We start from the raw sequence: 14,683 nt of genomic DNA on the forward strand, positions 1-14,683 counted from the left end.
AGTGGGGTGACCACAATACCCCATCAGCCTTGTACATTTGAGAGTTAGCAATCCTTATTAATCATAATAAGTTAACAGTTGAATGTAATTACTGTCCCAACTGATTTACAAAAAAGTGGTCCAGATTACCTGAGGTCACCTCACTGAAGTGCTGCACAATTTCATGTACTTTATTCTGGACAGAGAACGTGGAACATGGAGCTTCCAGGGAAAGTTTATGATTTCAGGATGAGATGATATTTTTTTAATTTTTATGTGTGTGCGACACAGAAATTGAAAAAAAAAAAAGTTTGAATCCTGGATGAGGAAGTTGAATCTTGGACGAGGGTGTCTAGTGATAATGGCCAAAACATCCGATGAATCCAAGGTCCACTACTGACGATGTGTCCCAAATCTTAATATGATAACCTAGATCAGATCTCTAATCCCCCCAAAAATGGCAGATTAGCTTGGGTAAAAGACTGAAAGTTGAGGCACACAACGATGTGTGCTGCTGGTAAAGTTTGTGGGCTGCCTTTCCTCATAACAGCCATCCCTCAAGATTCTCACCATTTAACGCAATGCATTATCAGGGACTACAACATCTAGTCCTTTTACTGAATTACTACATCTAGCTCATTATTGTGCTATTGTACTGTTACACTGTGGTATGTTGCTTTTACACTCTATCATCCAGATGATAATAACATTATTATCAACACCTGTATTTAAACAAAATATTTAATGTCATAATGACTATTGTGACTCATGACAAATAAATATATAAGAATTGCATACAAAAAAGCCATACACGTAATATCTGAGTCAGAAATATTTATATTATTTCCAATGTACAGAATACAAAGGGTAAAAAGATCATCATGGACCACTTCACAAATATGTATGAGAACAAATGAGAAATAAAAAGAGAAACTGAGATATAAACTGAATCGTCTAACTGGTACAATCTGTCCTGAGAACCATTTTCCAGTTTTACAGCAATAACATGAATTCTGCTTTACCCAATAAACCTTTGCATGTTCTGATATAATAAAGTTACAGGCATAATAAATGTTCCTTTGGAGGGAAATAGGTTTATATAATGACTATCTTTGGTTTGATTGTTTTTTATTTTTGTACCTGCATCATCACCGCTGCCTCTAGGCGAGAACTAAAAACTTAATTTCACTGTTACACATTCATCTCCCACTTTTAAACTCCAAGTAGCCTTCTACTTAAAATAGATAACTTTCTCTATTTTTTACACATACATATGTATGCATGTGTGTGTGTGTGTGTGTGTGTGTGTGTGTGTGTGTGTGTGTACAGTGTTGAACAAACCATTTGAAATGAATAAAAGAGCATTCGGATATGAATTTTGTGATTCTAATACTACTGAGGATGAATTTTCTGAATCACAAAGTTATATAAATACATTACATTTTGGAAGACAGCGTGTTCTTAAAAGGTTGTCTGACAGCTTATTGTTGAATACCACAAACAAAGAAGGCACTAGCATAAAATAAGGCCTCAACACAATTCTTTGTATTTTCTATTTCTTTGTCTTTACATAAAATACTTACAGGCCTTCAGATAGAAATGCATTACCAGCAGGGTGGTTCTTTTGCTTAGAGGAATTATTTATGAAACTTAATACTTACATAACTTCTGCTCTTCTAACTATATAACTTATATAATCTATATAATTTCTAACTCTGGTCCTCTTCACATTTTCAGCTGGAATTTAACCAAATGACAAGAAACAGTGAACAAACAAATACTGAAAGGAAAGAAACAACCTCCACTCATCTTTAACAAATATCAATAAAATCCTATTAAAGAATCTGCAACTGTTAATATTTATCACTAGCCATATTATTAGTTCATGTTTCACATCAGCACTTCAATCAGATAAAAACTCTCTCTCACTGAGACGCTCCCGTTTGCCACAGCTACATGGGATTCTGTTAAGTCTGAAATCTTCTCAGCAGGATAGATTTGATCTATTATTAGAGTATTTTGCAGTTGAATCGAAAATAAAAGTCAGACATTGTAGACACGAAATCTAAAATTGAGAGGGGAGTGTCGCAAAGTGCTGCACGACTGACTTCGCTCTCCAAGTGCTGCAGAAAAGTAACGCACAAAGACAAATATCACCACTGACACACAACATTACATGTTAATGAATATGTTGATGAAATAGCTCCTACTTCTTTAGAGATACAGTTTGTGGTCACTGGTAGGTAATATACACAGTAATTCTTCAGGGGGAGAATTCAACCAAACTAGTACAGCTGTGATCCCAGCAGGGGGCGCCAACACACAAGCTCAGTCCACCAGGGAGAGATGTTCTTCAGTGATATGTCAGCAACAAGCTGAGGTCACTGTTCAGCCTGTCAGTCCTTGTTGAATCACCTCAAGCGGGTCTTTGCTGTGGACTGTCCTGGCATCATGCTGCCCTGCAGCCTGGTCCTTGAGTCCTGCAGTCTTTAAGGTCTATCAGTCTCCACTAAAGCAGCTACAGCTGGGCCGACTCCTCTCCGGAGCAATCGCTCGGCCGCTCGCCTGTGGCCACAGTTCTGGGTGTTGAGGGGGTGCAGGGATGAGCCGCGGGGTGGCTCACGGGGTCCTGTGGGGCCTCATATTGAGGAAGCTCGCCTTCTGAAGCAAGCTCTCCATCTTGGAGGTAAGGGGGCGGAGGGAGGTCAAACCAAGGAGGTCGACTAAAGACAGAAGAAACATTACACTGGGTTGTACAATCGTTTCTGTGCCAGCGATCAAGAGCAAGGAAAAAGAACAAAACAGGATGTATTCTCCCATCTGAGAATATAATGGAGTTAAGTAAGAACTATTTTGAACTGAAGTTTCACCTTTTCTCATTTAGTTTCCATTAATATGAATAATTATGCAACTGTTTAGTTTTTTCCCACTGTTTGAAACAAGAACACTGAGTGTCTGTTAAAAGAAAGCAAACTTCCTTCTTTTTATCAGGATCTCATTACTATTATTTTGCCATTTTAGCAAATGTTCTCTTTTTTGGAGCTAATATCTGAACAGGAACATTTGTGTTTAATAATAAATGAGTATACAACAGTTACACGATTGTTCATTGCAAATAACATAAAAGCACCCGTGGGAAGCATGCTGACAGATTTCTGATTGGAAGTAGATCATAGTTTGATAGAACAGCACATTTGAGCACTGTTATTTCTTTTCATTTTTCTTTTTGGATCAGTCTTAGGTTACAGTGTGAAAATGTAGAAATATGTATACAGACACTAGAACTATTTGTTCATCTCACCTGACATCTAGAACAGCTTGTGAGTATGATGGAGGGGAATCCATGGAAGGTGCTGAGGGATACAGGGTCCCAGACAGTAGCTGCAGAGCTCGAGGTGTTGAGCTGTATTGACCGGTTGTGGTGGGTGAGCCAGGGGAGAGTGCCGGACCTCCAGTGTGTAAGTGTCCTCGGTCCAAGATGACCAGACGGGACAGCAGCAGGGGCTGGTGATGGTGGTGGGTATGTGAACTTCCTCGTACGCCTCTGGGCAGCAGGACGCTGCGTTTTCTCTGGTGATGGAGAACCAAAGCCAGCAAGGCTACCACAAGGACAAAGATGACGGTGCTGCCGATGACGGCGTAGGTGATGCTAGGGTAGTAACGCAGGCGATAGTCCAGTGTCACAAAGTCCTGGCCAGGAGCTTCTGTGCAAGAGAGGAAGGAAATGAAGAGCAAACTAAGGATGCATAATGTAGGTGGATGAGAAAAAAAAAGGATTAGTGGTGCTGAGGGACTCAGAGGGGAATGGAGGAAGGGAGGATGTAGAGGAGGAGGAAGAGGGGAATTTAATTTAAGGAAGATGAGTTGTGGTGTTGGAGAGCCAAGGGAATGGAGAAGGGAGTAAAGGAGGCAGGCATGAATATCAAGCAGTAAATTGTTTTTAGGTTCATTTGGAAATGTATTCTATGTGATTCAACAGCGGCAGCCTCTCCTGGAGATGAGAGTGCTAAGCAATACGCATAAAGCAGTCAAACTCACCCGAAGAGCTCCAAGAGACAAAGAGAACAAATCAACCATGGTGCACCAGTGCAGAGGCTACTTCTAAAGCCTGGTTCATAAACAGGGACTCTTTAGTATGACAGAAAAAGAAAGGAGAGGGAAGCTAAATAATTCATAGTGAGGGCAAAACAGCTTATAGCATTTTTAGAAAAATGCAACTTGAAGATGAAAGCGGGCAGCGAAACACCAGGGGCCGTCACACTTTGCCATGTTTGTCCCAGGGAGATGCAGAGTTTGCAAACTACTCAAGAGTCCAGTGAACCTAATGTTCACAATGAGAGCTGGAGCCAAACACACAAGCGCAGAGCAGCCTACCTGCTGCATGAAATGAGGAAAAGGATGACAGTAATGCTACAGGGCACTGCAGCTTATTATTTTAGATAGGATGAGGAAGGGCCGCTTAAATATTTCCGCTGACTGATATTACAGTGTGAGAATTTCAATCAGGCGTCGGGATGGGGCTCATGTAAATGGTGTTTCAGCTTACCAGCTGACTGTACTGTTCTATTAAGGAGAGGCAGCAAGAGAGTGGAAAGAAATCTATTTATTACAGAGCTGCAGAAAGGATGTGCTGAGGAAAAATGACTATATCTAAGTATTTTACAGTTGCTATTTCACTTCAAATTACACTAATGCTAACTAAGGCTGTGAATATCAAACCTCAAAGTTCAAAATACTTTCCTCGTTCTCTGCTCAAGGTTTCCATTTGCTACTTAAAAGGCCATGTGCATTAAAGCCTAGGAAACTAACTTCTTCGTCCACAAGCCATCATGCAGACAGTTGAGGCTATTGCCCAGATAGCTTGCCAGGAAATGACCATTACAAGACATCTTAAGGTCAAATCAATAGTCTGAAAGTGCTTCTAACTGTAAGGATTAGATCCCCAGAAAGTGCAAGGTAAGGCAAGCCTTTTTGGAGCTTTTTGAAGTATTCTATGCTTATACAGACTTACAGGCTCTTGAGGGATATTGTGTTTAGTACAGAGTAGAGATCTTCTCCGCATTTATGAGGTAGAGGTACAGAGACCCAGAGAACAGAACCACAAAAAGCTCAAAGTCAACTAACGTGAGTCTTTCATAGTGATTATTATACCAGCTAAGATGCTTATGAAATGGAAGTCCACTTTCTGATTTCATCTGCATCAATTTACACACTACTAATATGCAAGGAAACAGGAACATATGTAAACCATCGGACTAACAAATGAAAGCTTTCCAGTTCAGTCCCAGGAGGATCTGCCACATCAAATATGTGGCGCTCCCTGCTGTGGTAACCTCTGGTGAATAAGTGAGCAGCTGAAAGTAAGGATGGAAATTCAAATCATGCTATGATTCCAATGTGTACACAAAGGGAAAGTTCTACATTTTTGGAGAGGGGACAGCTTGAAGCAGCAAAAAATTAGAGCCTGACAGATATTTAAGGAACCTGAAGGACATTTTTCAGGATTTTTAAGGCTGATATTGATACTGCACAGTTTAAAACCTTCACATTCAGGAACACTGGATGATATTTGTTAACTGATAAAATATAATATACATTTGGAGTTTGTATTTGTTTATTTAATCATTTACACGCATATTGGCCGATATTAACTATCTGTATCTGCTTTTATAATGCTGAAAAATGAAATTTAATTTAATTTAAAAAGTAAGGAAAAAATGTGAAAGTTCTGATGTTCCAGTCTCTGCAAACAATTTTACAACAATTTTCTTGTATGTTTTAATATAGGATCCAAAACAGGAGACATTTTTTAACTTCTATACTAGATTTGAATGTAAACTAAGCCTACTATTGAATTGTGTTTTTATATTTACTCTTTACTCTTAGACTGCTGAACACAGCCAAAGCTGCAGCTGTAAGAATAAAAACTAAAAATGCCTTTTAAGCATTAATTTAATAAAATACTAAATTATGATCCATCACAGTCCTTATCTTAAAGACAGAGCTGTCACACTGATAAATCTGTTAACTTATACAGTTTTCTTCCCCAAAAAAAGCTTTGACTAGGCTGGACTTTATCAAAGTAGCAGCTCTGTTCCAGTTCCAGTAATTGTGATTGGTCAAATGGTGCCAGCACCACCCCTTTCATGTGAACACTCAGAAGAAACCCTTATGAAATTAGGCTTCATAATAACTTAATAATAATACAGTTTTGTGTAGCTGCTTATCCTGATTCCTAATGTTAAGGTCAGTAAACCCAGATAATGGAAGGAAACCCAGAGTGTAATGAAATCACCTCATAGCACAAAGCGCTAGCTGCCTCAGCACATGGACACAATAAGTTTTGACTGATTGAAAGCAAGTACAAATCATCACTGTGCAACACACAATAAAGCATAACACTATGAGAAACATTTTTTACAACCAAATTTTATTCTGATTTAACTGCTACGTAACATTAAGATATATTTATGCCTCTAATCAGAAGAATTGTTTTGACAAACCAGCAACCTTCTGTCGAGACAGAAGATGGTTTTCAGCTTCCATTCTCTCTCTTCCAGACACCAAGCTGCAGGTTTCCTCTGCCTACCTGACCTTGAAGGCCCAGGGGAACCTCTGCAGTGTGTGCGTGTTTGTAAGTGTGCTCACACATACTGCTGAATTCCCATCAACCAGCCTGGCATACAGCCTATTTGTGAACCAGCGTGTATAGTCAGGGGCCCCATGCCTTAATTAAATCTAATCTAATTCAGATGCTCCACCTGCCTGCTACCCAACCAGACACCAGCAACTAAAACAAGCCCCCTCGACCCCTCCCTTGTGATTTTTAAATTGGCCAGTCCTTCACGCTACCAATTAATTATGAACTGGACTCAGTAGAGAAAGGCAAAAACAAAGAAGAATCATTTCCATAATTACCTATTTAAATTAAAAAAAAAAAAGGCGCAAATAAAGAGATCCCACCACTGCCAAACTATGCTGCCTATCGGGTTTCAGTGCAGCCTTCTGGGAGCAGAAAGAAACATACACAAAAGAAACTCATATTGCTGTAACATTAACAATGGGAGCCTATTTGGTGCATTAGCGGCAGAGGTCTGAAAGGCTGTTCAAATCACACAGGAGATAAAAAGACAGGGAGAAAAGAGGGTGAAGCAGAGACCCTCTCTGTCAGGGGGAGAGAGAGGGGGATGGATCCTGTGTGGCAGCCCCCCCACCTCCCACCCCATACTGTGTGCGTGATTGAGCCCTGCTGCCTATTCTGTATGGTTTAGTTGAAGTTATGGTACAAAGAATGGTGTCATCATCACATGCAGAGATAGGTGAGCAGGTCTCATCATCAAAATGGAATTTTTGATAAGCTCTGTAATGATGCTGGAGCAACACGATACAGCACTTCAATAAATATCTATAGTCAGTGCAACACGGTGGATCTGAAACCAAATTATTTGTAAAAATATTCTAATAAATGATATAAAATGAGACACAAGGTTATTATTTACGTGAATAAAAACATCTTGTCTGGGCTGGGCCTGTGGACTCTGCTGTGTGTTAACTTGCTGCCAGACTGAAGAGAGAGCGAGAAGGCACAGCTGGTATCTGTGCATCAATACTCCATTTACTCCATTTATTTTTGATGACAGTGACTCTGAGTCCCAGTCAAACTCCCATTCTTTACAGACACACAGTCACAGCACACGGGATATAATTATTTGCTTTGATCTGTAAAGCTTGCTATTATCTGCCCGTAAACCTAATTTCTGTGAGGAACAAGTTCACACATCTAGTGCAAAATCTAGTGCAGTCGTTTATTATATAGGATACTGCAAAGACTTTCGGCACCATAGACATTCAGATTTGTAAACATCCAGTGGCACAAGGTAGAAAACTACCTTATTTGTCTGTGTCTATATGTCATGTTGGGTCTTACACTCCACCTTTCTGGGAACTCCCAGGCCCTCCAAAGGCCTATCTCCCCTCACCACACTCCCTGCCGGTAACTGATGCCCTCAGGGGTTGGTGCGTTGGTGGTTCTTGGTGTCCGGGCTGGGCGCTCAGGTATGTACCAGCTCACTCCCGGTGACTACTTGGCGGTGCCTGGTGCCTGTTGCTCAGGCCTCATCCGGGGCAAAGGGGGCCCTCGGCCCTCCAGCCTCTGGGCCTGCGGCTCGGTTCACTCTGGCAGAGCTGGCTGCTGGCAGAGCCGGCTCCATGCCTGCTTCATGCCCTGGGGGACAAGGCTCTCTACATCCTCTAGCAGACCATTACATGGGGAAACCTTTTGAATACAAGCGTGCTGATCCACACAGGTGTGCACACGGGTGTTAATTTTTCATAGACATAAACTACACCTCTATTGGCTGCTATTTCCAAGCACATTGTGCGCTGTCGGTCCTGCTTGCTACACAACAACATTCAATATTTAGTATTTACTGCTGTTTACACTTAGCTAGATTAACGTGATGGTGTTGTGTTTAGTATGTTGCTCTGTTTTTTTTTTTGCTTGTTGTCTCTTCTTTTTCTCTCAACAGGTGACCCAGGAGATTTTATTTTCTCTTCTTTCTCTTTTTAAGTGCCCTTTCTCACGGTCCCTCTTCCCTTCTGTTTTTCTTTTCCTTCATTTTTCTTTCTCCCTTTCCTATCCCCCAGTCATGTCTGTCCCGTCTGTAACAACTGAAAATAAAATAAAATAAATAATAACAACAAAGGTCGATCAAATGGACCAATACGGCAAGGCCGTGATGATCCATTTGGCAAAGTAAATCCATTGGGTATCCTTGTTGGTCTTCAGACAACAATTCTGACGGCTAAAGAACCAAATGGGACAGGCAAAAAAAAAAAAAAGGTAGAAAACTACCAGGAACTCCTGGGAACTGATGTAAAGTTCACATTTCTGGCAGTTTGAGGTAGCTTAACCGTGCCGAATGAATTCTTCAACATGACTAAAACTACAGTCGTATAGCCCTGCAATCCCATCACTGCATCACTCTTTGATTACTAAAAGACACACAATCAACAGAGATAGTAAACCTGCATAACTACAAGACCACTGAAAACCCTGTGAAAGTGAACCAGGAGGACTGCTACCGTTTTAAAGACACGGGTTGGTTTCACCAAACACTGATACTACAATTTCTGCAACTTGTTAATTGATGAATAAAACATGTCATCATAGTAGCAATCGCAACACATTTCTTTCTTTACTCGTCGTGAATGTCCTATTAACCTTCTCCAATAGCTTTGTCAAGGAACTCTAGCAGGACATTCCATTTGACCTAAATGTCATGATCAAAGCTCAACATCAAAGATCACTACAAGCTTTCCTGTCTTGTCAAACTAGACATGAAAGGCTTGAATACTTTCGTGCTGTTGAGCAACAGCAAAGCCGCTTGGCCACGTTTGACTTCATGATTCCAAAGTGAAAGGATTTCTCATCTTATTTAATTGACAACCATTACAAAAACTACACTTTTAAAATCCTGCTTTTTCACAATTTACAAAGTTGGAGCTTATGAGTGATTCCCAACCAGGAGTACTAACCCACAAAGTAATTCTATAGCTGTCAATGGTTTTAACAAAATAATTGGCTACAATGAAATAATATTACAAAAAAACAACAACACCATACTGAGTGGATAATTGGTTAGGATAAAAATGGTAAAAGTAATAAGTGCATTGTAGTATATTTACTCAGAATAATCCCCTTCATATGGCAGCATGTTGAAAGGGGCTGCACTTTTGTTCTGCATTAATACCCTCTCTCTGCAGTGCTCCCAGCGCCACTGGCACCTCTTACACTGCATCGACACTGCGTTTATAAACTCGTAAAGCTTCCATATGTGGAGGCTTGGGGAGAGGGGCGAGGTGTAGCCTTTCAAAGCCCCTCTAATCACATCAGAGTGCCTTCTCCCCACATCTCTCCACCTCACACTCCCCTCTCGCCTACACTCAACTACCTCTAGTGCCTTTTGTTTTCCCATCTTTTTCTTCTTGTCTATTGTCTGCCTCCCCCTGCATGGTGCTCCCTCCTCTCCTCTCCTCTCCTCTCCTCGTCTCTTTACTTGGTGTTTTCTTGCTGGTCATGCTGGTAATTTACTGTCATGGATATTTAATGTACTTTGCCATTCTGATACACCAAGCTTGAGAATAAATTAAGCAAAATTGTTATAAATAGCTAAAGGGATCATTTAAAAAAAAAGAAAAACAAACAAACAAACCCCCTCATACACCTCCCATCCTTATCTCACTTTTTCTCTCCAAATTTTTACTACTTACTTTTCAGCAGTTCATTATATCCCACCTCTATTGATCTTATTACCTCTGCATGAGAGAGAAGATTTAAAGGAGCGCACAGAGGTCACAGGCGGTTGTTAAAAGAGGACACAGAAAGAAACATGTCCAAAAGGGAGAGGGAAGAGAGAGTATCTTTTGAAGCTTTATGCACACAGCTTTGCCAAACTGAACTCCACCTAAAATCTATTAAATGAGATACGAGTCATACAGACCCCCTGCTGTATGCCTTCAGTACCAGGAACACACTCCTTTTGTCTGCATCTCTTTGTGTCATCCTTTCTAAACCTTGCTAACAGTTTTTATTTTTTGACATCTTCCCTTTTTCCTATTTTTGTGTGAATTAGAAAGGACTAAAACAAGAATGGGAGCTGTCAGGAATTCAGCCTTGATCAAGCGAGGTCCTACTAGGTAAAAATAGCTAAATGATAGGCTTGCACTCAAACTGTGCAATTCTTAACTGGTACCTTTTATTTAAAACAACAATTTGGCCGATAGCTCATACTATTTTTTTTCCCTGATTTCATTTTTGTTCTTGACATTTTCCTACTCTGTATCATAAAAAAAAGACATCTTGAGTCTGAAAATTACAGTTTGACAGAATTTCAGGTCGTCGAACCTTATTCCATAATTTACTGAAACGTGCAAAAGTAAATGGAAATATAGTATACAAGACAAAAACTAAGTTGTACAAATCTATAAAGCTTAAGAACCTTAATTTGTCAGCACAACCTAAACTTTCTAATGTAAGCTTTCTTGTAATTTCTTTAAGCAGGCTTCAGGAATAGTTCTCCAGGCTTCTCAAAGGACATTCAAAGCTCTTCTTTGGATGTCTGCTGCTTTTTGTTCTGCTGTCTGTTGAGCCACACTGCTTCAGTAATGTTGAGGTCCAGACTCTGGGGAGGCCAATCCATGACTGATAGTGTTTTTCTATCCAGGTATGCTTTGACTGCACTGGCAGTGTGTTTGGGATCGTTGTCATTAAGAAAGATTAAGACATTGCCAATCAGACAATTTACAAATGGTATTACATCAAATTATTGGATTAAAATCTGATGGTGCTTTTCTGTGTTGATAATTCAACAAGATCCCCAAATCATGACAGAGCCTCTACCGTGTTTTACAGATGGCTGAAGACACACACTGTTGTACCTCACTCCTGATTTTCATCGTACATACTGACAGTCGCTCTTTAAAAAAGAAGGATGACCTGGACAAGAACTATCCAAAGAACAACTCAAGTTCAAAACCACAAAAATGAAAAAACATCTGGTTCCTTGAAAGGAGAATACAAAGAAATTAGGTGTAGCTGAAGACTGTAGCTGATGAAACGCTGAAGATAAAGCAGTTTAGAAATAAAAAAAATATAGCAACAACATGATGAATTTAGCAGAATACATTAAGCACTCAGAAAGTTGATGTTTTCTGATAATATATCAGTACTATACAGTAAGATTTTGTTACCTACCAATCAGACAGAACCAAACGATGTGTGTACACTCATATTTTGGTCAATAGTCATTGGAAAGCACTTTCTACTAAGATTCACATGATAATGTAGGACAGCCTGTAGGCAATCAGAGATTAAGCTTCGACATCAACATATGCCTTAACTGAAATTAAAAACAAAAATTCACTGAGGAACTGCCTCAAAGCACATGAGACAGAATACTGGTTAAAATATAGTACATGTCCACAAACACAGAAAACTGTATGCAGCTACTGAAGCAAAGTGAGGGCCGATGTTAGTGCACAATAGGCTATTGAGAGTGCAGTGATTAAAACAAGCTCCAAAGCACTCTTTTGATCAACGGCTGACATGCCGCTGGGTTGCTGAGATACAAGCATTTTTTTTTTTTTTTTAAATGGAGCCCATTCCTTTGGCTACTTGCCAATGAATATGCTAACTAGCCACTGTCAGAATACACTTATCCGAAGATGAACGAGCAAAAGAAAAATAAAAAAAAATTAAAAAAAATCGGCCTAATAAAAGACTCCACATATCTTAATTGCCACACTTAAAACGCCTCTGAATAAAGGGAATGAAGATATTTCCTCCCTCTGGCTCATTCCTGAGGGATAAGATAGGGGCTGCACAGATGTTCTGTACTTTCCCCATGCACAGAAGACTCATTTCGCATTCACAAAGTCTCAAATTTAAAAAGCGCTCAAAGTAGGGTGGGGTGGAGGCTGTGTGTGCGTGGGGGGATGGGTAATCATCCTCCACTTTCTGCATTCCAGGTTTGCTTCAACCCCCGGAGTGCGCCTGCCTTCAAATGCTAGAGCTGATATAGGAAAGTCGCCGCTGTAGCCTATATTAGATATAGTAACTTTGTCTGATGCTGATTATGGGTACGAGGTTTCTGGCTGATTTGGAATTTCTCCTGCCACCGTTGCAAAAGCGGAGTGATAAAATAAGGTGTGCAATGGATGAAATGCCTACCATCATGTATTAGCACACTGGCGAGCAAAGGGAACAAGAGTGCACAACAACGGAGAAGAGAACCACTAGGTGTCAGGCTGTTCACATGTTTACACATGCACGGTGCAACGTTTAGTATTAGGCGGGCATCCAGGGTAAGGAGAGGGCGTGCATTGGGTTTGCAGAGTGTGACGAGGAAGCCATGCCATCTGGCTTCAAACACACCCACAAACAGATACACACGCGTGGCATTAAGACCCGGTCCATTGAATACAGCGTGAACATTAGTCAGGAACGTACATTCCTGAGCAGAACTTGCTGAAAGTTTAGCAGAAATAAAGTTCAAACATTTTCACGCGCACACCCACGTATTCACAGACAGACTGCTCTCAGATCCTCATACGAGTGAAAACAGCAGTACAAACAAAATTCCATAAATCCTTTCATCCTTGTCCAGAGCGTGTTAACTAAACCCACGCCACATGGTGATTAAAAAAAAAAAAAAAAAAGTGGGGTGTGCGGGGAAGATACTACAAACCACAACTTCTTTGGTTCATTAATGCCTTTATTCTCTGTAGACGAGACTATCAGCAGAACGGAGTCTAGAGGGTGAAAAAAGCCCAAACTCTTAAAGTGATGGTTACAGTTTCAATGAGCACAGCTACAAAAAAAGGGGGGGGGGGGGGGGGGGGGGGGGATTAGAAAAGTACTTTCACTGTCTTTTGGAACATGTTTACACCTGCAGATAAACTGAAATCTGCATGTAGAATACAACACAATTGCCACACTTGGATTTAATACTAGCAATCTATCCTTCTCGTTGGCATTCTGCCTGCATTGTGATTTAGCTGATTTTTTTCCTTTAATTTTTCATGTACACTATGTAAAGAAGGAGAGTAGGTGTGAGGGTGGGAGGCTTATCCGTTGTCAACAAAAACACGCAGCAGAGGTAGCAACACTAGATTCTTTTTATTTACGGGAGAATGAGTATGTGCCAGTTGTTGACTTTGGAGATGAGAGCTTTAGCAGCAGAGCAGACATTTGTAGTGGTTTTATTTCGATCTCTTCACACCATCTAATGCAATCCAATCATTCTGAAATTCAGATCAACTCCAGCAGGAGTCTGGCTGTTTCTCTCACATGCTGATAGTGTTAGTGTAGCAGATAGCGTGTTAGCACCTCACTAACACAATCCCCTTTATCTACTGCAGATAGGACACCCAGATACACATCAAAGTTTTGAGTTCCCCTCATAAATGGGACCCATGCCTCACATCTATCCCAGCTCATGTTTTCGGCACTGCACTCGAGACGTATGGTGTTTGCTTGTGTGTTGTGTCTTACAGATGAGACGCGTCCACTCAGGCAGCACTGATAAATGGCTTTTGGTACAGGCAAAGAAACTGTGAAACACTAAGGGATATTTCATCTGGAAGATACTTAAGAAACATGTGATGCCTTTTACTCCTTCTTTGAGCAAAGTCTGTAAGATCCAATACTTTCAATGAGAGAACATTAGTAAGTGAATTTGAAGCAAATGAAACAGTGATTTCTGACCTACTCCCATTGCCAAAGCCTTCTGAACAACTGCCTACATGCAAATAATTTCAGGCTGGCAGTATTTTCAACCAAAGAACAACAGCTCGATTTATTTCAGTCTGCTCTAAACACGCGTAACTTGTGCAGATCAAAATACAGCACAAGTGGTTGCTTTTAAAATTGCACTAGAGTGTTTGAACCCTGGCACTTTCAAATTAATTTAAACCCCTGCTCTCTCAAAATATTAGGGTTATGCACCCAATACTTCAGCATCTGAGCCTCCTTACTGTTCTCTGTGCATTACTCTTTTATAAACTTTTACTGCCAACAAACATCCTCCTGGTGGGATATAAAAAATTGATTGAAAGCTGCTCTGTAAGCCAAGCTAGGAAGCAAAGCATGTTAACTGCTCTGCAACAGTGCCGTTCCAGATCCCTTTGGCATCCTAAAATTAAT

The 14,683-nt window shown here is 40.5% G+C and overlaps 1 protein-coding gene across 2 annotated transcripts in view; it reads right to left on the reverse strand.

Annotated features, from left to right (window-relative positions):
* Window positions 1-1,831: 1,831 nt before the first annotated feature.
* Window positions 1,832-14,683, reverse strand: part of ldlrad3 (low density lipoprotein receptor class A domain containing 3) — a 90,848-nt gene continuing 77,996 nt past the window's right edge. For both annotated transcript variants that reach the window (XM_085357272.1, XM_085357273.1), the window contains 2 exons: window positions 3,281-3,683; window positions 1,832-2,702 (listed from right to left, as the gene is read on the reverse strand). In XM_085357272.1, coding sequence (XP_085213398.1) covers window positions 2,498-2,702; window positions 3,281-3,683 — 608 coding nt within the window. In that variant the 3' untranslated portion in view covers window positions 1,832-2,497. The remainder of the gene's footprint in view (window positions 2,703-3,280; window positions 3,684-14,683) is intronic.

Source organism: Diplotaxodon limnothrissa, linkage group LG7 (assembly GCF_057381915.1).
Source record: "Diplotaxodon limnothrissa isolate DT_005_m linkage group LG7, D_limnothrissa_male_GT1.1, whole genome shotgun sequence".
Taxonomy (NCBI): domain Eukaryota; kingdom Metazoa; phylum Chordata; class Actinopteri; order Cichliformes; family Cichlidae; genus Diplotaxodon; species Diplotaxodon limnothrissa.